Genomic DNA, 26,269 nt, shown 5'->3' on the forward strand with positions numbered 1-26,269 from the left:
AACGATGCATTTTAACAACATGTGTAATGATTGTTTGTTTTCGAATGCAAAAATGATGTTGCATTTAAATTTTTTTTTAGGTTTGACAACATTTTAACTCTTTAAAAAAAAAAACAAGAAATATGGTTTGGAATTTTACACCTTCTTAAACTCTAACGCAATAGAAGCCGGTTTCAGTCCTCTAAAAAAACATAAAAAGAAATAAAAAACCATTTAGTATGACTAGCTTGCAAAATTCTATGGAGCCACGTAGGGCGTCCAATTTTCCCGGGTTTTGAATCTCCCGGGAAACGGGAAAAATATTTTTCAAATCCCTGGAATTCCTGGGATCATAGGAAATTTTTTAAACGGTCATAAAATCCATGTTTTCATTAAATTTGTTATGTTTTTCAGGCTAACAATCATACAGATAGCTCAATACTGTAAATTGGTGATAATCTTTACTTCAATCTGAACAAGAACAGCAGTTTTCAGTCAGATTAAAAAATATTATAAATGTTTGTTTTTTTTGTTCTTTGTTATGGTTTGGATTTTTATTCCATCTTATGTAAAATTTTAGAAACGTTTAGAATTTCATGTTTTATATCAAACAGATTTTACAAACTATCTTGAAGTCACTACCGCCAACTGGGGGAAATTGGGACTGCAGTTTGAATGGATACAGGATTTTTTCAGAGCAATAAATTTGAATATTTGTGTACTAATTGTTTTGTTAATTAAAAAATATCAGAACATTATGCTGTCTTAATTCGTTATTATTGTCCTAAATTGCTCTTGTTGCCGATGATTGATGAAAATGATAAAATATGATTTTTTTGAAGTTTGAAATTATCATCAAACGTAAATATTTAAAAAATAAATAATAAATAATAAAATAAATAAATAAAAATTTAGGGAAAATACCGGGATTTCCCGGGATGGACGCACTAGAGCCACGTGTGAAAAAATATATTTAAAATTTCTCCTTTTGTTATAGGGAATGCAAGGAATAAACATTCAAAGTAAACAATACTAAAACAATTGAAAATGTCAAAAATCTAAAAAAAAATCAACCATCTTATAATCTTATATGATATGGTAAAAAATATGTGTTTAAGGACCTTTTGAAATGTTAGTGGTCATAAAAGGTAGGATGATTTTTTTCAATAATAATTTTTGGATGGATAAGGACTACACAATTATACGCAGTCAACTTTTTTTGATGTTTTTAATATCTATTTTTGTCACTGAAACTTGATTTGCAAAAAAAAAACACTATTTTCAATTTCTTTTTTTTCTGATATGTTTTAAGGGAAATCAAATGCCAACTTTTAAGAAATTTCCAGAATGTGCAAAAAATCTTTGACCGAGTTATGAATTTTTGAATCAATACTGTTTTAAAAAAAAAAATGAAATGTTGGTCGCACAAAATTTCCAACTTCATTTTTCCTTGTAAAATCGAATTTGCAATCAAAACGTACATCAGTGAAATTTTGATAAAGTGCATCGTTTTCAAGTTAGAGCTATTTTAAGGTAACTTTGTTGAAAACAGTCCCAGTTAGCGTCAGGGGGGTCTGAGGTTTGTGACAGCCCATGTTAAAGGTATAGGAAAAGTGCGTGACAGAGGGGAGAGGGGGGGGGGGGGTCTGACATCCCGAAAATCTCTGGGCGTAATATTTGAAAAAAAAAACCCAATATTTTTTTTAAATAAGTTAATTAGTGTACATGTTTGCCCACTTCTAAAAAATATTACTGAAATGCTGAGAAAATTGTCTATATTCTGCTATATGAACTTTGTTGATACGACCCTTAGTTGCTGAGATATTTAAAAACGGGAAAATTGATGTTTTCTAAGTCTTACCCAAACAACCCAACTTTTTTCTAATGTCGATATCTTTGCAACTAAAGGTCTAATTTTCAATGTTAAAATATTAAACATTCGTGTAATTTCCGATTTTTTTCCAAAACAGTATTTTTTTTAATCAAGACTCAAATTTCAAAAGGTCGTAATGTTTGGTAAAGTAATGTTCGACTGCAAATTTGATTTTGCATCCTAAAATAATAACAAAAATATATTTTAACAATATTTTGGATTAAAAAAAAACAAAAATTTGTATCTACGGTACCAGATGTTGGACCGTCCTAAACATTAGCATAAATGCCGGTTTTATTTCCCGCAAGGCTGCAAATTGCATTTAAAGATTTTATCCGACATCATTAAAGTTATGGGTAATTCTCTACCAACTCACACGAAACACGAAAAGTTGCCCCGACCCCTCTTCGATTTGCGTGAAACTTTGTCCTAAGGGGAAACTTTTGTCCCTGATCACGAAACCGAGGTCCGTTTTTTGATATCTCGTGACGGAGGGGCGGTACGACCCCTTCCATTTTTGAACATGCGAAAAAAGAGGTGTTTTTCAACAATTTGCAGCCTGAAACGGTGATGAGATAGAAATTTGGTGTCAAAGGGACTTTTATGTAAAATTAGACGCCCGATTTGATGGCGTACTCTGAATTCAAAAAAAAAAAATGTATTTTTCATCGAAAAAAAAACACCAGAAAAGATTAAAAAATTCTCCCATTTTTCGTTACTCGACTGTAAAAATTTTTGGAACATGTCATTTTATGGGAAATTTAATGTACTTTTCGAATCTACATTGACCCAGAAGGGTCATTTTTTCATTTAGAACAAAATTTTTCATTTTAAAATTTCGTGTTTTTTCTAACTTTGCAGGGTTATTTTTTAGAGTGTAACAATATTCTACAAAGTTGTAGAGCAGACAATTACAAAAATTTTGATATATAGACATAAGGGGTTTGCTTATAAACATCACGAGTTATCGCGATTTTACGAAAAAAAGTTTTGAAAAAGTTACTTTTCGCGTTTCTCTGTTTCGTCGTCCGTGTTTGTCGCGGGTGACCATGAATGGCCATGATCGATGACGACCAACTTTTTCAAAACTTTTTTTCGTAAAATCGCGATAACTCGTGATGTTGATAAGCAAACCCCTTATGTCTATATATCAAAATTTTTGTAATTGTCTGCTCTACAACTTTGTAGAACATTGTTACACTCTAAAAAATAACCCTGCAAAGTTAGAAAAAACACGAAATTTTAAAATGAAAAATTTTGTTCTAAATGAAAAAATGACCCTTCTGGGACAATGTAGATTCGAAAAGTACATTAAATTTCCCATTTTTTATAGTCGAGTAACGGAAAATGGGAGAATTTTTAAAACTTTTTTAGTGTTTTTTTCGATGAAAAATACGTTTATTCGGAATTCTGAGTACGCCATCAAATCGGGCGTCTAATTTTACACAAAAGTCCCTTTGACACCAAATTTCAAAAATGGAAGGGGTCGTACCGCCCCTCCGTCACGAGATATCAAAAAATGAACCTCGGATTCGTGATCAGGGACAAAAGTTACCCCTTAGGACAAAGTTTCACGCAAATCGAAGAGGGGTCGGGGCAACTGCTGTGTGAGTTGGCGGAGAATTACCCTTATGTTACTATAAAAAATTACTAAATAACAAAAACGTGAAAAGTTTTGTCTGCGTACCTATTTTTTTGAAAAGCTTTGCTGAAGACAAAGCAAAGCAATCCACTTTAACGACCCCCGGGTCTTTTGTGGTCTCTATTGCAAGTTTCTGCTCATTTTTAGGCGTCCGAAGATTATGTGTGGTGAGTCACCGAAAACCTCTTTAACGCAAATGGACCAACGTTTTACTTCCCCATCCGATAGAAGGCCAGGAGGATAAGGCGGGAATCGAATCCGCGCCCCAAAGCAACTTAGGGATCGGCAGCCGAAGCCGCTAACCACCGCGCCACAAGGCCCTGAAGACACCAAATCGATAAACAAAATCCTTTCACATCATATTAGGATGTAACAAAAATGACTTTTTGGCGGGCATTCTAGGGTTTGTTCCGGTGGGCATACTAAGCCCAAATCCAAAATATGAGCTTGATTGGACGTAACAGGAGCTGGCGCTCTGCCCTTCAATTTTAAATGGGATTTAACCCGTAAAAAAATATTTTTTCAAAAATGTCACTTTTTGAGGCATTTTGGCCACCAATGCGTTTACCAAAAACATCACTGGCGTGTAGGCCAGATCCTCGCGCATCTTTTGGTTTATATAACATTGACATTTGGAGCACCCTGGAGCTCGGTACAGGCCTTCAAAGTTTGGCATTTTTTCGAAAAATCGGTCCCGGCAAAAAAGATATGCGTCGCGCCTCGCGACGCCCTAGACGCCATTTGATTTTTCCGGGGCCAATTTTTCGAAAAAATGCCAAACTTTGAAGGCCTGTACCGAGCTCCAGGGTGCTCCAAATGTCAATGTTATATAAACCAAAAGATGCGCGAGGATCTGGCCTACACGCCAGTGATGTTTTTGGTAAACGCATTGGTGGCCAAAATGCCTCAAAAAGTGACATTTTTGAAAAAATATTTTTTTACGGGTTAAATCCCATTTAAAATTGAAGGGCAGAGCGCCAGCTCCTGTTACGTCCAATCAAGCTCATATTTTGGATTTGGGCTTAGTATGCCCACCGGAACAAACCCTAGAATGCCCGCCAAAAAGTCATTTTTGTTACACTCTAATATCATATATACAGATTAGATGTAATTTCTCATTTGAATAGCCTGCAAAATTTTATGGAGAAAAAAAAGATCCAAAACAGCTTCTTAAGACAACGGGAATGCAGGAAAAAAAGCACAAAATTGAAAGTATCGAAAAATTTAAAATTCCAGACAATTATATCCGTTAGATTTTGACTTATGATCATATTTTTCACTGCTTTATAGCCTTAACCTTAATATAATAGGAGCGGTGCCTAAAAAAAAATCGTTAGATTAAAAAATATTATTATGAATCAGTCAAGAATGCATCATTCAAAAGCAACACTTTAGGTCATAACTCCTCATTCTACAGAATAATTAAATGTCTTCATTCATCGCAACCCCACTTCGCCACAACAAATACGCTACTATGTCTCAATCAGCCTTTTATCTCGATAATTAAATTTATTGACCTGCATTCGTCGATAAAAATTAAAGACCACCACCACCACCTGCCCCCTTTAAAGATGTATTGGTGCTCTGCCCCCTGCTGCCATCTGTGTTCGTGCCTGGTGCATCCCTTCAGTAATGCACCACCCCGAGTTAATTCGTCGTCCTTGGCGACTGCCAAGAGACGATCAACATCCGTCAAAAAAGGCACGAACTTGTACTCTCTTCTCACCGCGCTCTTTCTCTCACTGCATCCACCCGAAGTCCACCACCCAGAGAGAGGCGAGCGTGAGTTCCACCTCCCCGATGCATTCGCGCCGTGGAGACGCGGCATACTTCGATGTCGATGGGTCCGCGCTCTCGCGTGAGAGTGAGAGCACTTGTGAGCGCCGGATGCTGGATGCTGGAAAAGGATTGGCCGTGATTCGGGAGTCGGTCCCGCTGCCGTCGGATGCAGCCTTTTTAGTACTGGACCAGACGTCATCGGTGACGGGCGTGAACCGCCGCGAACGGTTGGATTTTTGGTTGACGGGACGGCGCGCGCGGAATTTCTTCTCCGGGATTCCGAGAACGACGGGCGGACGGATTATCCGGATTACGGTGCCGGAAGCTGGGACGGGGAGTGAGCGTTTGGACGTGACCTTGGAGTAACGCGAACGCTCGGGAGCGGGAATTGTTGTGATGCCGGACGTTCCGGGTTCGATCCCCGCCGTGGTAGGGGGTTGATTAAAGTTTAAAATCCAATTCCGGGTGGGAAGGTGCGATTCCGAAGTGAGTTTGTGATTTATTGTCAGCGCTCGGTGCCGTGACAGTTCGTGAGTGAAAGGTTTTCGATTTGGTTCTGCTCGCGTGGAAAAAAAGAACAACTCTGCTGCCTGGTGGAAAGTCAACCGGAGTGAGAGTGCGAGAGGGAAAACATAGAAGAGTGAGGTTAGGAAGGCGTGACGGGGTGAGGGGTCTTCCGAAGGGTTGGGGAAGAGTAGTAGGTACAAGTTTGCTCAGCCACAGCCGGATGTGCCAGGACGTGGCAGAGTCCTTGACGTGAAGGAGTGAGCCTCCTCTTTTTTGCGCGCCTGGTATCGGAAGAACATCGGGAACGTCAAGGAAGTGGAGTCCGACGACGAATGGAAATGAAGAGATAACGTCGCACGATTCTCGGGAAGCCATGGTTCGCCAAGTGGTGGCTCCAGAGAGGGGAGTGAGTGACATCGGAAGGCATTGATATTCAAATCGATGTGTCATACCAGCCGGGCCAATTTATTACGAAAATGGCGCAATTTATTGCGCTGATAAAAGAGTAGAAATTGGTACTTCTCAGTCTTCTTGCGATTCCGCGATGTCGGATGCTGCCCTGAGCCGAAGCAGCTGATTTGATCCAATGTCAACAAACTTCACTGTCAGTGATTGTCAATTGAAAAATCGGCTCCTCTCGCGAAACGATCCAACGAAAAGATTTACTCAAGTGATTTTCCGTAAAATTAGATACTAAATAGCATTTCATCGTCTCTTGACAAAGGGAGAAACTCCAAAGTTTACCAACCCCTCCCCCAAACAGAAAACCGCCCTCCTCCTAGTATATCTCCCCAGTATCAGTGTCTGTTTGTGTGTGTGTGTGTGTCACTCTGAGTGTGTCGGTAAATTGTAAGTGTGTGTCTAATACATAATAGCCTATCCTCGTCGTCGTCGTCGTCGTCGTTTTCATCGTTTTGTGGTGCGCTGTCTCGCGCCCAAGTAAACACGAAACCAAGAAGAAAAAGTCAACACAATTTCGGCGGAAATTTCGAGGTTCGTGGTCTAAGCTAAACAAAAAGTGAGTCGCGCTCTGAAAAAAAATATTATCATAAAAAGCGCGTGTCCTTTGTGGTGTGCAGGAAAATTCCACCGCAAAATTTGGCACAACAACAACAGCAGAAAAAAAAATGTCGAGGAAAATCGCGTCCGGGCGCACAATCATGGAATTAACTAGGAAAGTCGTCGTCCTGCTGGCCGTGCTCGGTGGAACCACGGCCACCTCCAACCCGCCGATGCCCACGGAAAAGTTTCCATTAGGTAAGTGTCTTGTCGCGAATAACTCTGGGAATTTTGGAAACTTTCGTGCAACATAATAATTCAAAGTTTGGTGCAGTTGAGAAGTGTTGACAAGCGAATCGTGAAAGTAGCCAACTGGAAGATTGTTTCAACTAGATGCTGAATGCAAACAATTAGGACAAACTTTCCCACGAGGAACGCAACGCAATCGAGAAACTTGGAGATATTCTCTTATCCCCTTGAAAAAGTGGAGCATCAATCATCGTCCAAGTCCATTTGATTGTCCCTGGTGCGCGGTAGAGATGGGAGTGGCCCGCAATGGTTGGCTGTAACGATGGCGAGAATCTGGCATGAGATTTGGATGACGCGGATTTTTGATGCTCCACTTTTTAAGGGGACATGGGAAATTCTCCATAGTGCCCTCAAGTGAAGTTCGCTTAAAGTCGCATGCCATATCTCTGTGATTTCCATACATTTGTAATTGATTGAGGAAATTATAAAAAAAATACATCAGGGTCAAACATAAAATCAACATTTTCTGATCAAGTCCACATTTGGTGGGGTTGCTGATACCATTTAAACAGACAAGAATCCCGATTTTCATCCAAACGACCTAACCTCTAGGTTAGACCGGGGCCAACATTGACTTCCTCGTCCGACGGAAGGCGTGATCAGACAAATCTCGTCCGGGACCGTCTGGGATCGAACTCAGGCCGACTGGGTGAGAGGCAACCACGCTTACCCCTACACCACGGGTACCGGCAACATTGAATACTGGTATTGCTTAATTTATTTAAAACACCAAATGGTAGAAAAATCGGGAAAATCTTTGTTACTGTCATTTGAATGAAAAGGATACACTATTTTTTTAAAAAGTCATGTGCCCTTTTCGAATGTTAGGCTCCAATTGTCTTTCAATTTTTTTTATATAGCTTAAGTAATCTTATCACAATCTTATAATTTTAATTAGAATGATTGAACTCAAAGTAAAATAGACACATTCTCCGGCAATGTACACCTTAGGATGAAATTTTGAAAAGCGTGTATGAGCTATTTGGATATTTTTCCTCGATTCTAGACTACTTGAAGCTTCAAAAATCATGGTTTTCATTAATTGATCATTTGAATATCATTTTGTACAAGTTGGTTAGGTTATGCATCAATTCGTGATAAAATCATCGTTTTAAAACATTTTTCTAAAAACTCCTGGTTTTCAGCGAAATAAAATACAAAAAATATTATTTTGATTGCATTTTGTAGGTTTTTAGTTGTACTAAACGGAAATGTCATGGGTTTGCAGTTTATCTTAAGTAAAGTATTTTTTCAAACTAGTGTAAGTTTACCATTTTATTGCGTTGCAACGTCACGAAAAAGGGACATTTGTTTATGTCAACAAAAAACTAAACATTCAATCATTTTGATATTTCGGATGCTCTTTGTACTTGGAAAGAGCTTTCAAATGCAATCTAGAGCGACTTAATTGGTTGTCTAGATCCAAAGTTACAACAGGTTTAAGTTTGCGTTGCAACGTCACGAAATTTTAAATCATATTGGTCACATGGCAAAAAAGGTGTATGCGTAGTTGGTTGTTGAAGATAAAAGGGTACTAAATATTATATATTTGTTATATAATGTTTCCGAGCCTATTTACAGAAGAATTGAACATGGGTCATTCACAAATTCCGTCATTTAAGTTTGATGCAACTCGAAAAAAAGTATTTTATGAAACTTGTTGAACAAATCAAAATAGACCGATGTTCACAAGGGGGAAAAATTCTAAAACTTTCAAAAAAGTAATCACGTGGTTACTGGATGGCCCCTTTATTATAAACTGATTTACGTGAGGGTTCATTCTAATACAACGCAATGATTTTTTTTATCCCACACCCTTATGTAAGTCAAATTACAGTGAAATTCATTAAACAATAAAAATCACGTGATTCGATTGTTTTTTTTTTTTCACAAACTTTTGTCACTCTGTTTTTGGACAAACCCTTACTTAAATAGGTTGTATGCAACGTTTTGTTGTTCACAATTAAAAATGTTATGTTGCGCAGTTAAACAGTTATATTATTTCCTCAAATTTAATTAAAAAAGCACAAAAGTCAACAAAATAAGTTACGTTGTTTGCAGATCACCCCTTAGGGGCCATGAACAAACGATATGGGCACTTTATTTATAAATTCAAAATAAGCCCTCCTGAAAACATGAAGCTCCTCACCTCCCTTCTAAAACTTCCACGTGTTTTGTAAGTTGCCCAAAACCATTAAAATATTAAGGGAGCGTTCTTGCATTACGTAACAAAACATTTATATTTTTAGACCTTCTCCACTCCCTGGAAATACATTTCCGATTCACTTTTTTTGTATAAATCCTCGAACCCTCCTCCCTCCCCCTTGATATTACGCCGTTACGTAATGCATGGACGTCCCGTTACATGGATAGAGGACGGGAGAGGGGGGGGGGGTTCCTTCGTGATAATGGAATAATAAAAAAAAATATTTTGAAAACCCTTTGGAAAACTTCGTAAATCGTACTGCAACTATGAAAGCAGAATAGGGGAGGGGGGGGGGGGGGTCTTACATGGGCAGGCCAATCAATTCACATGTCCTTGTACTGTCTATTAATGTCTTATAATCAAATCTTAACCTACAGTTGTTCAGCCTAACAAAAACTATGATTTATTTTGAAACTATTATTTCGTGACGTTGCAACGCAACGAAAAACCCTGTTTTCAAAAACAGAGCGTTGCAACGTCACGAAATGTAAGCGGTCTTCAAAAATCGAGGTTTAATTTTTTCGAAAAACTAATGATTGCATTCGATTTGTTGGCCAATTTTACACTAAAAATGTAAGAAGAACTCCAAATTTGCCGTTTAACAGAGCAGAGTTAATGGCGAAACATGAATTGGGTCAGAATTGAGAAAAAGTCACGCGTTGCAACGTCACGCTACATACCCCCCTCTCAAAAATAAAATATTCGCTTAAAATAATGTTTCAACATTGTTTCTTATAGGAAATTTAATGTACTTTCCGAATCTGTAATAACATATGTACCTTTTCAATGTAATTTTTGAGTTACAGCCGAAATACTGAAAAAAGAAAAATCAAAGCGTTGCAACGTCACGGCGGAATGTGTCAATGATAGAACAATTGTTATTACATGAAATGATTAAATTAAGGAAGTTTTCGTAGAAAGCTTGATGAAGTACTATCGATGATCTCAATAGCGTTCATATTTTTTATGCTTTCCTCATCCAATGCAATTTCATGTCTCTGCTAGACAGTTAATTTATTTTCTTTCTATATCCTGATTGCTTACACAAATTTTGTTAAAAAAATACCAAAAACAAAAACTGACGATTTATATTAAAAATATTTCTAACTGCTATTAAAAAACGTTACTTAATCCACCCTTGGGTGGTTACTGCCTTCCTCACAAAAGGGTGCTATCCAAAATAGATACAAAAGGGCGGACTTTTCAGTATTCTATCAACTTGACTAAATATTCATACCATCAGATTCCAACGATAGGTCGCATGAGAGATCCGGACAACATTTTCATCAAAATATTTGAGATTCGGCCTACATAAAGTGCATAAATAGCACTTAAGTGCTTATAACTTTTGATAGGGTTGTTAGATCTTCAATGTCTTGGACGCGTTGGAAAGGTCTTTCAAACACCTTTCTAAAAGTGTATAACACGATGGGTTTTTGCCTTCCTCACCTTACTGAGGAAAGGCTATAAAATCACTCGAAAAATGAACTTCTCAATTAGACTTCCTAGACCCACCTTCATGTATACCTATCGACTCAGAATCAAATTCTGAGCAAATGTCTGTGTGTGTGGTGGGATGTTGATCAAAAAATTGTCACTCGATTATCTCGACATTGGCTGAACCGATTTTGTCCGTTTTGGCCGTCTTGAGGTCCCATAAGTCGCTATTAAAAATTATGCAGTTTAGTTAAGTACTTCAAAAGTTATGCTAAAAAAACGATTTTAGCAAAAGTCCGGAAGATTGTAAAAAGGGTGGTTTTTGTAAGAAAACCCGTCATGCTATACATTTTCAGAAAGGCATTTAAAAGACTTTTCCAACGCAAGACATTGAAGATCTGACAAATCTATCAAAAGTTTTAAGCACTTAAATGTTATTTATACGCTTTTTGGAGGCCGGATCTCAGATATGTTGATGAAAACGTAGTCCGGATCTCTTATGCGACCTATCGTTGGATAGAGCTTTCCAATGCGTCCAAAACATTGAAGATCTGACAACCCTATCAAAAGTTATAAGCACTTAAGTGTTATTTACGCACTTTTTGCATTTTAGATAGCACCCTTTAAATGTGAGGAAGGCGCCAACCACCCAAGGGTGGATTAAGTAACGTTTTTTTTTTACAAAAACCACCCTTTTTATAATCTTCCTAACTTAAGTCAGAATTGTTTTTTTTAGCATAACTTTTGAAGTACTTAACTAAACTTTGTAATTTTTAATAGCGACTTATGGGACCCCAAGACGGATCGAATGAGGCCAAAACAGACAGAATCGGTTCAGCCAGTCTCGAGATAATCGAGTGAATATTTTTTGATCAACATCAGAATTTGGTTCTGAGTCGATAGGTATACGTGAAGGTGGGTCTAGGAGGTCTAATTGAAAAGTTCAATTTTCGAGTGATTTTATAGCCTTTCCTCAGTAAGGTGAGGAAGGCAAAATCTTTGAAAATCATTCGTTGTCATGCACACGGAACCGGTTTAACGAGGCTTCACCAAAATGAGGCAAAAATTTGGCGAAGGCAGTGTTAAGATCACGTATGGGTGCCACGGAAGGAAAATGCTTACTTAAAATAGCTATATCTAATATTAATACCCTGGAAATAGATTTAAATAATTCTAGTGAAGGCTTATGCAAACCTTTATTTTTTTTTGCTTATTTACATGGGTAATTCTCTACCAACTCACACGAAATCGGGAAAAGTTGCCCCGACCCCTCTTCGATTTGCGTGAAACTTTGTCCTTGGGGTTAACTTTTGTCCCTGATCACGAAACCGAGGTCCGTTTTTTGATATCTCGTGACGGAGGGGCGGTACGACCCCTTCCATTTTTGAACATGCGAAAAAAGAGGTGTTTTTCAACAATTTGCAGCCTGAAACGGTGATGAGATAGAAATTAGGTGTCAAAGGGACTTTTGTGTAAAATTAGACGCCCGATTTGATGGCGGACTCAGAATTCCGAATAAACGTATTTTTCATCGAAAAAAACACTAAAAAAGTTTTAAAAATTCTCCCATTTTCCGTTACTCGACTGTAAAATTTTTTGGAACATGTCATTTTATGGGAAATTTAATGTACTTTTCGAATCTACATTGTCCCAGTAGGGTCATTTTTTCATTTAGAACAAAATTTCTCATTTTAAAATTTCGTGTTTTTTCATTGTTACACTCTAAAAAATAACCCTGCAAAGTTAGAAAAAACACGAAATTTTAAAATGAAAAATTTTGTTCTAAATGAAAAAATTACCCTTCTGGAATAATGTAGATTCGAAAAGTACATTAAATTTCCCATAAAATGACATGTTCCAAATTTTTTTACAGTCGAGTAACGGAAAATGGGAGAATTTTTAAAACTTTTTTAGTGTTTTTTTCGATGAAAAATACGTTTATTCGGAATTCTGAGTCCGCCATCAAATCGGGCGTCTAATTTTACACAAAAGTCCCTTTGACACCAAATTTCTATCTCATCACCGTTTCAGGCTGCAAATTATTGAAAAACACCTCTTTTTTCACATGTTCAAAAATGGAAGGGGTCGTACCGCCCCTCCGTCACGAGATATCAAAAAACGGACCTCGGATTCGTGATTAGGGACAAAAGTTACCCTTTAGGACAAAGTTTCATGCAAATCGAAGAGGGCTCGGGGCAACTACTGTGTGAGTTGGCGGAGAATTACCCACATGTAATTGATCCAATAAAAAAATTTTTATCATTTATGATAAATCAATTGAACAAACTTGATGGTGAAAAATTTTTAATTTCAGATCAACAAACATCATTTTCTAGGGACCATCCACAAATCACGTGGACATTTTTTTGGAAATCTCAAACCCCCCTCCCTTCGTGGACAATTGTCCATACAAAAAATTTAAATTTAAATAAAAATTCAAAGAACAAAAAGGTGCAAAAACTCATTAAAAAAACGTTAGCTAATCCACCCTAAAGTGATTGAAGCCTTCCTCACATTGATATAGTTATATTTTTCATTTGAAAGGGTTGTTAGATCTTCAATCTTCAACACCAACACGACAATAGATTTGGACATTTTCATCAAAAAATCTGAGATATAGCCTCTGATAAGTGTTAAATTAACACTTAAGTGTCCATAACTTTTGATAGGGTTATCAGGTCTTCAATCTTTTGGGCGCGTTGGAAGGGTCTTTTGATATCCTATTTAACGGTGCATAGGTGATCGTCAGATGTTCAATCTTTTGAACTCGTTTGAAAGGTCTTTGAAATATCCTTCTAAAATGTATTACATGACGGGTTTTCTTACAAAAAACCACCTTTTAAAAATCTTCCGGACTTTTGTCAAAATCGTTTTTGAGCATAACTTGTGAAGTACTATACAAAACTTCATAATATAACTAGAGTCTTGTGCGACCCCAAGACGAATCGAAAGAGACCAGAACGGTCCGAATGGGTTCAGTCAGTCTGGAGATAATCGAAAGCACTTTGTTTTGTTGGTGCACGGACTTACAGACATACACACGCACAGACATTTGCTCAGAATTTGATTCTGAGTCGATAGGTACACGTGAAGGTGGGTCTACGAGGTCGAATTTGGAAGTTCATTTTTATGTGATTTTTAAGCCTTTTCTCAGTAAGGTGAGGAAGGCAAAAAACATTATTTTTCAAGAAAAATCTTGTCGAAATATCTTGTCGCTCCCTGAAAATTGATGTAAGTGCGACAACTGGCCACAGGAATTTCAGGTCAGAACGCGTTTGACGCACGTACAAGTTAGACCACCGTAATCATTTGTAATTATAACTCAGGACTCCAGCAACCAACATTATCCAAACTTCGGTATAATGTACATAATGGTCAGCCAAACAAAACGTGTTTGTTATTGTTTAAAGTACAATGCTTTTTCAGCAAATTGTTCAGAGAACCTAGTTCTACGGAAAAGCATGATACTTAAAGTTCGATTAATGTTCCGAAATCGGATTATCATATATTTTTTTTTCATAAAACCCTTTGCCAAAATCCTGTTAATTAAAATATACCGTCACCTTGGAGGAACGGGATAGCTGTTTTATCCTAGTTACAGCACAATATTTGGATATTTATGATCAGTTTCTGACAGAACAGACAAAGAATAGAAATTAATAGTGCATCGTATTCCAAATTTGATGCTTTAAATTGTTCTTAAAACTGCTGTCACAGACTCTAGTTCTGATTTACCCCAGTTGACGGTACCATTGATAGATGTGTCACGAAAATCTTCCTTAAATTTTTAAAATAAATGTTTTCAGCTGTATTCTCTCAAAACCTTCAAATAGCAAATAAACTTTCATTTGGTCCATTTTTTTGGATCACCCTTTTCTGGCTAGGAACACCCTAATCGACAAACTAATAAATACGAGTCTTGTTATTTTGGCCATGAAATTCCCATACCAAATTTGAGCCAAATCGGAGCTTTTTTTGGTTTCGATCCTGCTGTTGTGACAGGGAATCGCTGTTTATAAGCTGATGATTGTGTGAAATGTGTTTTTTCGTATCTATAAGGTAAATTCAATGCATTTTCTTTTACGTTTTGAATTCATTGTGCAACAATGAAAAATTAAACAAAAACGTTTTTTTTTTTGAAAATATTCGTATTAATGCAATCTTCATCTATGGGCAAATAGCCAAAAGAAAACAACTGTCAATTGCTTCTGCTTCACAATCCGGTCCTGGTAACTAACACAAATGTTTTGATAAAATCTATGACAAACATGCCCGCAAAGAAGACAAACATCTGTAGAGGAAAAACACGTTCCTCTTGCAAATGCCAACATCGACATCATCTGTGTTCACTCCCACGAACCATCCCATAACATAGATTCTTGGAATCTGTTTGCAAACCCCCAAACCATATCTCTGCAGAACTTAACTCGGTTCAACACATCCGTACTTTAGGATGATCTTTTCCCTTGCCTACCTGTTGACAACGGGGTCCTCGCCCGCAATATCACCCTACTTTGGCCCAATTCCCGGACGGGGGAATCGATTAACCTTGACACTAAAAGCCTCCATTACGGTGAAAAGTGTGAGGCCAGGCCAGTGCAAAAGTGTTGATTTGCACTACCTACCGCCCCCCACACCAGTGACTTTCCAGAAGGACCAACGACGGCTACTGTTCCGGGAATCACCTGGCGCGCGGCAAAAAGTGCGTCTCATTAAATTTAGTACGCTTCGTTATGCTTTCCCGGAACGATCGTCGACGCTCGGGAGAGCTTTCTGTTTAGCTTTGGGACGGGCGCACACGGGCCAACGAACGCCGCCACCGTCCCGGGAATCAGAACTTTGAAGTGCTTTTTTGGTGCTCCTCAGCCCTAAATGGCGAGCTCTGAACGGTGGATGAGCTCGTATTTTCCCGCGAAATCACTCTTCGCGCGGCCAGATGTGGGCTTTAAAGTTTATAAAGTTTCCATCGGGGGAGGAAGGGCGGGCGGCAGATTGATTCCCCCGGAGGTGACGCAAAGCCATTTCAACTTTTGGTTTGGCTTGTATTTTGGCTTTGGTAGGGAGAAAACATTTTGTGGAAGTTTTTCGAGACGGGGAAAGAATCAAAGTCATAACATCTCAGGAACTTCACTTTCTAAGAGAGGTGTGCTGCAAAAAAAGATACAAACTAAGTACCGTTTTCTTTGGTTCAACAGTTTGAAGGTAAGTTTGTGACCTTTCTTGCAGGTTTAGTAAGGTTTTTAATATTTTTCTGGTTTTTTTTTGCGATTTAAGATTATGATACAATTATTTACTTAATCCTTACATACATGTCACATGAGGCCCGATAATCAAAATTTTCTACGTTAGCCAATAATTTTCGAATGGTCTTCAAAATCAGCGCTATGTTTTTGTGGTCATTTACATTTAAATTACATTAAAACACATTTAAATTTAAAATTTAACAATAGCTACAATACTACAGATATAAACTTTGAAAAATATTTGCCACGGCCTAATTTAACCTAAAAAAACTGTCTAAAAAATCAAAACCCAACAGCAACTGATGATAATTTTCCAGTTCTTCAATCCATTTTAAGCGAATAATAGGCACAATAAAAAAAAATTTAAAAATATTTCGATAGTGAAAATTTGTAAATAGCACACAATTATAAACCTACCAAACATACGAGAAATTCATCCAGTTGAAAATATGATAGGGTCACTGTATTATTTATTTAAAAATTATATTAATTAAAAAAAATAAAACAAATACATGCAAGAATCATCATTGATTTTCATTAGAGCGTCCAATTTCCCGGGGTTACAAAATTCCCGGGAAACGGGAAATTTTCAACATATTTCCCGGGAAATCCCGGGAATTCCCGGGAAATTTGAAATTTAACGAAAATTATTCTAATCTTGTGTCTGATAAATCTTTTGCAACGAAACTGTAAAGAACAGCAACTTTAATGGTCAAAATGAGTGTGAGGATGAATTAAGGGCTTGACTGCTTGTAAAAAATCATGCAACTTTGAGAAAATATATGAACTTTCTAATTTTGAAATCTTTCAAATCGTCCCAAGTGAAAAAAAATATTATTAGTATTTTTGTTGAGAAGGATTTTTTAAATCAAAGTGTTTGGACAGTGAAAATCTATGCTCCACAACCATAAAATTGCTTTTAAATTTGTCTCTAAATCTAATTTCTAGCGCTTTCTAACTTGAAACACTATTTCTTAACTTGAAAATTTGATAAGAAGTAGTTTTTTAATGCTTTTTCATGGCTTTATGATATGACTTTAGTTATATGGTATTCAGCCTAATAAATCAATTAGATTAAAATAATGTTGAGCATTTAAAAGTGGTTGAAATTTAAAAATATTTTTTCATATATGACCCACCCTTGGTAGCTCACGTGCTTCATAAATTTATAACTTCAATCTGTAATTTCTCGAATGCTTAGAAATAAATTCTTCTTACACAAACCTTTTTTTAAAAATTTAATTATATCAGTTCAATTTACATCCAACATGTTCAATGTAAAAAAAGTCAAACAAATCTCAATGTTGATCTTGGCCGGAAGATGTAAATATCTTATTTTCAAATGATATTACAAAAAAACATTGAAAAAGGTTGTCAAAAATAAAATAGTTTATATTCATTCCATAACAGCGTAAGTTTTTTTGTTCAACATATAAGCAAACAATATTCCAAGTGCTTCAGAAATAAATATTATCTGAATTAAACCTTGGCATGAAATTTACAGCCAAGCTGATAAGTTAATATGAAGAGTAAATGGAAATAAAAAAAAATCAAATCTCCAATTATTATTTTTTGTAAAATTTCTAAACATTGGTGCCAAAAAGGTAAGAAAATGTATACTTCTGCTTGATTTCGGGGATTCCCAGGAAATTTACAAATTTCCCGGGAAACGGGAAATATTTTTTCCGGGAAATCCCGGGAATTTCCAGGAAATTAGTTCCCGGGACGGGAAATTGGACGCTCTAATTTTCATTTAAGAATGGTCGCGATAAAAGCAATTGGAAGCTTGACACAAACTCCAAATTATTTTTAAAATATTATTTTTTTAAAGTCTTATTTTAAATAAGATTTGATTTATATCAGAAAATTCACATAATTTTCATTTCAAAAGAAAAAAAAAAACTTTTTCAATCCTATTTATCTGTTAAAAGTTGCAACAACGCACAGAAGTTCGAGACAACGATTTTCTCGAAATTTTAAAAGAGGGGGAATACGCAAAAAAAAATTTTAGCAAAAGCTTCACAATCATACAATTTTATGTCATTTCCAAAGTATTGCTCACATCAAGGTTGTTAACGATAAAATTATCAAGGCTCGATAACGATTACGATTCTTCTATCGTTATCGTTATTTCGATTATTCCATCGGTGATAATCTTATTTTAATCTAATTATAATGGATAATCTTATTATAATTGACAATAACTCATTTTTTTAATTTTTCTAAATCGACTCAATTAATCCATATCGTGTTAAATTTTCAATGCTTTCACTTAAAATATTTTTTTTTCAAAATCTAGTAAGTTTAAAAGTAAAATATTATGAGTACATATTTTTTTCACAAAATACCGTACTTTTTTGAAAGTACTCAAATTTCAATAATTTGCAATATGAGTATCAAACGAAGTGAAATGTAGTATGATTTTCCACTTTTTATAAGCTTATTAGATCAAATATAAAAAAAATATCACAAAATTCCGTATTTTGAGAAAAAAAACTCATTTTTTTAAATTTGCAACATGGGCTACAAACATAGCGATTTTTATTTGCTTTTTCACTTTATAAGATTTTTTTTTGTAAAACTCTAAATTTTTCACAAATACCGTATTTTGTCGAAAATACTATTTTTTATTTAAATTTGCAATATAGGTATCAAACGACGCAAAATTTTGTATGAAGCATACACAATTTGAATGTTTGCATGAAGTCATAATTTGAAAATTTGAGTATTTTCGAAAAAAAAACACGGTAATTTGTGAAAATTTTAGAATTTTTCAACAATAAATCTCTAATAAATTGAAAAAGCTTATGAAATTTCAATTCGTTTGATATTATATTAAAAGTTTTGAAAATTTATGTATTTAAAAAAATACAGTAATTTGTGTTTTTTTTGTATTTGAGCAATTCTCTGAGATTTCGGTCATTCAGGTTTTTTGTATTTTTTAATCCGCCTGAAACTTTTTTGGTGCCTTCGGTATGCCCACAGAAGCCATTTTGCATCATTAGTTCGCTTTTATAATTTTCCATACAAATTTGGCAGGTGTCCATACAAAAAATGTTTAAAGGATTTTTTTATCGATTTGGTGTCTTCGGCAAAGTTGTAGGTATGGATATGAACTACACTGAAAAAAAAACTGCTTATTTAAAATAAACTCTAATTGATTGAAAAAGCATATGAAATTTTAATTCGTTTGATATTTAGATTGCAAATTTTTAAAAAATGAGTATTTCTAAAAAAATGCGGTATTTTCATAAAAAAAAACTCTAATAAATTTAAAGAGCATACCAAATTCTAATTTGTGTAAAATGAAGAAAAGTTTTGTAATTTCATAAAAATACGGTAATTTGTGATCAGTTTTGGACACATGATAATACTTGGAAACTTACTACATTTTCAAAAATATAATCTTAGTGAAAGCATTGAAAATTTATCTTGATATTGTAGAATTATTCAATTTATGGAAGATATTAAAACTGAGTTATCGCCGATAATCTTAGCGTTATCGTCCCGACGATAACTGACAGAAAAATAGAAAAAAAACAGATTATAACCTGTTAATCAAAAAGTTTGAGGAAATTTTCCCTTTTCAAATGTTTCATGAATTGCTTAACTGCTAAACTTGAAAGAATTTGAAAATTAATAAAAAATTAAGTGGTTTAATGAAATGTAATAAACTCGAAAAAATTATGCTTCTGAAATGAATTATTTTGAAGGATTTGCGCATGTTTTGAACAATATAAATAAATTTTGTATACTTACCAATCCAGATCCTGCACAATTCAGCGGAACTTCTCATTTCAACAATAATCATTAAATTTTTCAACCAAGTTTTTATAAAAACCTTCAAAGATCTTAGTTATAAAATAAGCTTATTTTTCTTTTAAAAGATATTCAGATATGCTCGAAAATTTAAATAAAAAAAGGTTTAAAAATTTTGGATTTCATTTGCAAATGACTTGTGCTTAAAATATAAAATGGGTAATTCTCCGCCAACTCACACAGCAGTTGCCCCGACCCCTCTTCGATTTGCGTGAAACTTTGTCCTAAGGGGTAACTTTTGTCCCTGATCACGAATCCGAGGTCCGTTTTTTGATATCTCGTGACGGAGGGGCGGTACGACCCCTTTTGAACATGCGAAAAAGAGGTGTTTTTCAATAATTTGCAGCCTGAAACGGTGATGAGATAGAAATTTGGTGTCAAAGGGACTTTTATGTAAAATTAGACGCCCGATTTGATGGCGTACTCAGAATTCCGAAAAACGTATTTTCATCGAAAAAACACTAAAAAGTTTTAAAATTCTCCCATTTTCCGTTACTCGACTGTAAAAATTTTGGAACATGTCATTTTATGGGAAATTTAATGTACTTTTCGAATCTACATTGTCCCAGAAGGGTCATTTTTCATTTAGAACAAAATTTTCATTTTAAAATTTCGTGTTTTTCTAACTTTGCAGGGTTATTTTTTAGAGTGTAACAATGTTCTACAAAGTTGTAGAGCAGACAATTACAAAAATTTTAATATATATACATAAGGGTTTTGCTTATAAACATCAAGTTATCACGATTTTACGAAAAAAAGTTTTAAAAAAGTTGGTCGTCATCGATCATGGCCGTTCATGGTCACCCGCGACAGACACGGACGACGAAACAAAGAGAAACGCAAAAGTAACTTTTTCAAAACTTTTTTCGTAAAATCGCGATAACTTGTGATGTTTATAAGCAAACCCTTATGTCTATATATCAAATTTTTGTAATTGTCTGCTCTACAACTTTGTAGAACATTGTTACACTCTAAAAATAACCCTGCAAAGTTAGAAAAACACGAAATTTTAAAATGAAAAATTTTGTTCTAAATGAAAAATGACCCTTCTGGGACAATGTAGATTCGAAAAGTACATTAAATTTCCCATAAAATGACATGTTTCAAAATTTTTACAGTCGAGTAACGGAAAATGGGAGAATTTTTAAAACTTTTTAGTGTTTTTTTCGATGAAAAATACGTTTTTTCGGAATTCTGAGTACGCCATCAAATCGGGCGTCTAATTTTACATAAAAGTCCCTTTGACACCAAATTTCTATCTCATCACCGTTTCAGGCTGCAAATTATTGAAAAACACCTCTTTTTCGCATGTTCAAAATGGAAGGTCGTACCGCCCTCCGTCACGAGATATCAAAAACGGACCTCGGATTCGTGATCAGGGACAAAAGTTACCCCTTAGGACAAAGTTTCACGCAAATCGAAGAGGGGTCGGGGCAACTTTTCCCGATTTCGTGTGAGTTGGTAGAGAATTACCCAAATAAAAAACCAGTCTCAGCATTTGAATGAAAAAAGTGTTATTATACACCTGCCCAGTTGGTTTTCAATCATTTGTTCTCAAAATATCCAATTATTGAAGAGATTTTGCGGTGATTTTTTTGATTTAAAAAAAAATTGCACCCTGATTTTTAAATCGATTTTGAAGGGAGGGGGGGGCGACATAAACTTTGAAAAATATTCGCAACGGCCTAAGTTGAAAGTTATCAAAAAAAAAATTGTCAAGAGGATCTCTGTACCTTCCTGACACATAAAAATCAGTTTTTTTTCGTGTCTTCCCAAACAAAAGCTCCCAGTTAAGCCGGCAAGTTTTGTGGCGTGTCGGAAAGGCAGCTTTAAGCTGTTTTACTTTCGCAATAAATCGCCGGAAATAATAGCAGTAATCTGTCCCACCTCCCAACAAGAATTCTACCCACCACAGATGGGAAGGTTGATTTGGCTGGCTTTTTGAGTTTGGTTTTTTTTTTGTTTTTGTTTGCGATAGACTACAGCGTACACATTTGACTTCGCACACCCCACGCGTGGAAGAGGAAGAACACGACCCCGGCGAAGGCTTAATTATTTTTAATGGGCAGCAGATTTTAAATACGATAATGGATTTCACGCATAAAACACCCAAACCGGAAGGCAACACACACACACACACGAATCGTTTCTGGGATGAAATCGATTGGCCGCAGAAATGCATTAATTGGATCCGCAATTGCAGAGAGAAGTATTTTTTGTCACGGTCGGAAATTTTATGTTTCGATTCTTTTTTTGGTTACTGGGTTGGCTGCCGGCATATTTCGGGATGGTTGAAATCAAATTGGATGAGATAAGAGGAAATTAAAAGTGGATTATTCGTTAATCATTGCAATGTTGCCCCGAAACTTGTGCCGTCTGCATGTTTAAGCAGATTTTCGATTTTTTAAGAATCTTTTGAAATATTTTATGGATTTTTTTTTTTAATTTCAACGCAACCCCAACTGGTGGGGCTTTGTCAGGAAACGAACAAATTGTGACAAATGTTCCAGCTGAGTTGGGGGGAGTTGACGACGAAATTGTGTAAGATGCCGGTTTCCGCTGCGTACGTGCTGGGCCGGTCGTGCAGCGTAATAACTAATAATACTCAGTACGACAACGGACGGAAAATGGCACAGTTAGGGACCCCCTACCCCTCCAAGTGTGTGTACGTGAAAGAAAAGCGCTTTTCATGGTGTCTTTTCAGGGTTTTTAATCCACAAAATTATGAATAACTTATTAATAAAAAATTTAAAAAAAAACGAAAAATTGTTTTCTTCATACCAATTTGTGAGCTGGCCATAGAAAAGTGCAATGCAAGTATTCGAAAATCTATAGATAGAGAAGAGTTTTTCTGATCGATGTGGTGTAATCTATCACAAAAACTCGATTTTGACTAAATTCACTCTCTTGGAATTTTCGAAATTTTTCGACCTAAATCGTTTTTTTCTGGCTCTTCGGAAATGTGATTCAAAAATCTTTTTTTCTGCAGTGGGTTTGTGAAAAATATAAACGAGATACGCTTTTTAAGATAAAAATCGGACCAACAGTTTCCATTAAGTATCATCGTTTGAAGATTGCCAGCCGAATGAGAATCACCTAAAAAAATTTTTCGCTATTATAATTTTTTGCAAGGTTGGATCAAGCACCAAAGTACTTATTTAATCAAAAACAATTGTGCATTTTAAATAGTAGTTTATGCAACAAGTTGGAAAAAGAAGCAAAAATAATATTTTTTGCAATTCCGTCGTGAAACTATTTGCTTTTCCTGTCATTCATTCTTGAACGACGAAGCCTTCTTTTCTGTACCAAAAATAACAGAATCGAATAGCAACACTTTTCTAAATAAATGCTGAAAAGTTCTACTTTTCAGCACTCAAATGGATGTTCAAAAGTTGAACTTTTCAGCACTTGTTTCGAAAAGTAACACTTTTGAACATTTTTTTGACTATAACGATTTATTGACAAAATACATGAAAATTTGACATAAAATTTCACTCCGTGTGTGTTTTTAGAAATTGCAAAAAATGTTGTATGGAACTCGTTGCAAAACTTGATTTTTTCAGCACTCTTCGTATTTATCCAACTCGGTGAACCTCGTTGGATAAATGTACGACTCGTGCTGAAATAATCCTCTTTTTGCAACTTGTTGCATAAACTACTATTTTGATGCTTTTAAGGACGAATATTTGATACTTTACATTGAATGATTCATTCAGGCCATTGAAATTTTTTTCAAGGGTTAAGGCTGGTACGAATTTTATTTAAAGTTTTTGTCCCCCCCCCCCCTTTAATGTTGGCCCGAAAAATCAAGGGGCAAAAAAATATTTTTTCGAAAAACTTCAATATTTTTATGAAAATTTAAGTGCAATTAGTTAAAATCAATGCAAATCAATTCAATTCCCCTGCGTTTAGAATCATTTTTAGCATGTTTGGGTTGATTTAAAAATCTATTGAATTTTTGAAAATTTTCGATGTCTACTATCGATCAAGTTTTTTTTTCGCAAAAATTTTTGTTTTCTTCAAATTTTACATTTTTTGAAAACTTTTATTGCAAAACAACTGAACTAGTGTAAAATACATTTTAAAACACTTTTTCCATGCAAATGTTGAAACTATGGCATGTTATTTTAATATTTATATTTTTTTATTTTTTTTTTCAAAATTTCATTGAATTCATGCAATTTATTTAAAATTATTTTTTCTGCATTTATTATCATTTTCAGTAGATTCGAAAATATTTTGATGTTTAAAAAAAATAATGTTCTGTCACGCGAAACGTTTTTTCGATTCTTTTTTTTGCAAAAGGATTTTTTGAAAACGAATGATTGTTAAGCAACTTCAATGTTGAATAATGCAATTCAAAACATCTTTGTGAATTAAAATGTGAAAGTCATGGCAAGTTAATTTATTTTTATTTTTTTATGTTTTGCCCCTCCCCCTTCGACTCGTACTTTGAAAAACCTTTAAGACGGCTCAACCTAGTAAAAAAGTCCATCATGCCCTAAAGTTCAAAACTCGAGTTTAATGTTAACTAAAACACATAAGAAAATAAAATAAAAGTCTAAGGGGGTAGTTTAGCAATATTTAGTTATTTTGATAAAAAAAAGCAATTTTTAAAAAATATAAATAAATTTAAAAAAAACATCAAATACCATTCATAAGACTGATTACATTTAAAAGTTAGTTTTGAAGAATGGGAAAACAAGCAGAAATATTCATGAAATTTTTTTGAAGCATAAAAAAAGTATCAATTTTTTTTGAGACTAGGCATTTTTACAAAATAACTTCTATTTACGTACTCAATTTTCGAAGAATACGGAAATTCATTTAAAGCTGAGACAAACATTTCATTTTTAAGAAAAATATAAATAAAAAAATAAAAAAAAAAACTCATGAAAAAAAAACAACCCAACAAACCGTGACAAAAAAATCGATTTGAAAGAATATAGTTGAAAAATATGCTTGCATTTGTAAAGATCTTAATAAAATAAAGTAAAGTGTCTTTGATAACACTTATATTAAAAAATAAAATATTTATACACCCGCAAACTCTATTCACAATTGATAAACTGTTGAAATGTAGCCCACATCACAGCTTAGGATAATATCTTCACACAAGTAATGCTTAAACATCTAAATAAATGAAATGAAATGAAATAAATAAAATATTTAAGAAAAAAAAAACTTGAAAAAGTTAGAAAAAATGATAAAAACTCATAAAAAATGTGACACAAAGCATAATGCTCATGAAAATTTGGTTCAGGTTTAGTCTTCTCTTCTTAAACATTTTTATTATTCTCCTCAAGTTTTGAAGAATGGACTAACAATCAAATATATGACAAAAAAATAATTTTTATTTTTTTTTAATGTGTAATTAATAACAGTATTATCGACCTGAAAAAAAAAAACAGCTACAAGCATATATTAATTTTAAGCAATAATTGAATGTGTTAGTCCAATTTCAGAAATTTGTTTAACTTTGTCTCTTACATCTTTTCAAAAACTGCTCATGTGTGAAAGAAGATTAGGAATATTAGAATTCAGATTTAAATCGAAATTAGTTTTTATGAACAACTTGTAGGAAATTTGACAAGATTTCCGGTAAAAATATAAAAGCGACTGAAAAATTGAGTTTGTCATATAGAAGTCCACAAAAATTCCAAATCCCCTGATTTTTCAACATCTTTTTTTGACAACTGAATCTTCACAAGGATTGGACTCAGGGCAATGGTCAATATGGAGACTTTTATATAAAATTGTCTGGAAAATCGTAACCGCTAACTACTTTTAAAAACATAAACTTTTCGACCACATTTAAAAACTGTTATTATAAATGATTTTTATTATTATTTTTTTAGGAGAGACATACCATCCTGCATTTTTTGTGAAGTTTTTTTTTCAACATCTTAGGCAAAGAAACAAAGAATGTTGTAAAACACCCTCAAATACCAATTTTTAAATAAAAAATAAATAAAAATCTCATTCTCGTGTATTTTTAACAGTGATTTTTTTTAAAGTCCGTCCATTTTCCTAAAATTTTGTCTTTGACCACTTTTTGATAACGGCTTCGAGATACAGCAATATTTAAGTTAATTATTTAAATAACTTAAGTCCTGCTCAAATCGTCGCTGTCGCGCTAACTTGTCATACGTGCATTTTTGACCTTCACAGATCCCCAAAATTTGATTTTAATCCTGAAATATTTAATAAAAACCGAAAAAACTCCGTGCATTTTTGTTACTTTTCATATGAAAGAAGTTCCAATCTTGTCGTGCTATCTTGACACAGCATAAAAATTGATGCAGGTGCGACAACTTGCCAAAGGGATTTCAGGTCAGAACGCATTTGACAAACGTGCATGCCCGACTTCCGTTAACATTTGTAATTATAACTCGAGACCTTGGCAATGGTCAACCAAACAAAGCGTGTTTGTTATTGTTTTTTTTTGTCTGTTTTTTGTTAATATTCAAATTTCA

The 26,269-nt window shown here is 34.8% G+C and overlaps 1 protein-coding gene across 2 annotated transcripts in view; it reads left to right on the forward strand.

Moving 5' to 3' along the window:
* Positions 1-5,465: 5,465 nt before the first annotated feature.
* The window catches only part of LOC6040743 (glutamate receptor 1), a 293,386-nt gene continuing 272,582 nt past the window's right edge, over positions 5,466-26,269 (forward strand). For both annotated transcript variants that reach the window (XM_038260942.1, XM_038260943.1), the window contains exon 1: positions 5,466-7,037. In XM_038260942.1, the coding sequence (XP_038116870.1) occupies positions 6,908-7,037 (130 nt within the window). In that variant the 5' untranslated portion in view covers positions 5,466-6,907. The remainder of the gene's footprint in view (positions 7,038-26,269) is intronic.

This window comes from Culex quinquefasciatus, chromosome 3 (assembly GCF_015732765.1).
Source record: "Culex quinquefasciatus strain JHB chromosome 3, VPISU_Cqui_1.0_pri_paternal, whole genome shotgun sequence".
In the NCBI taxonomy this organism is placed as follows: Eukaryota; Metazoa; Arthropoda; class Insecta; order Diptera; family Culicidae; genus Culex; species Culex quinquefasciatus.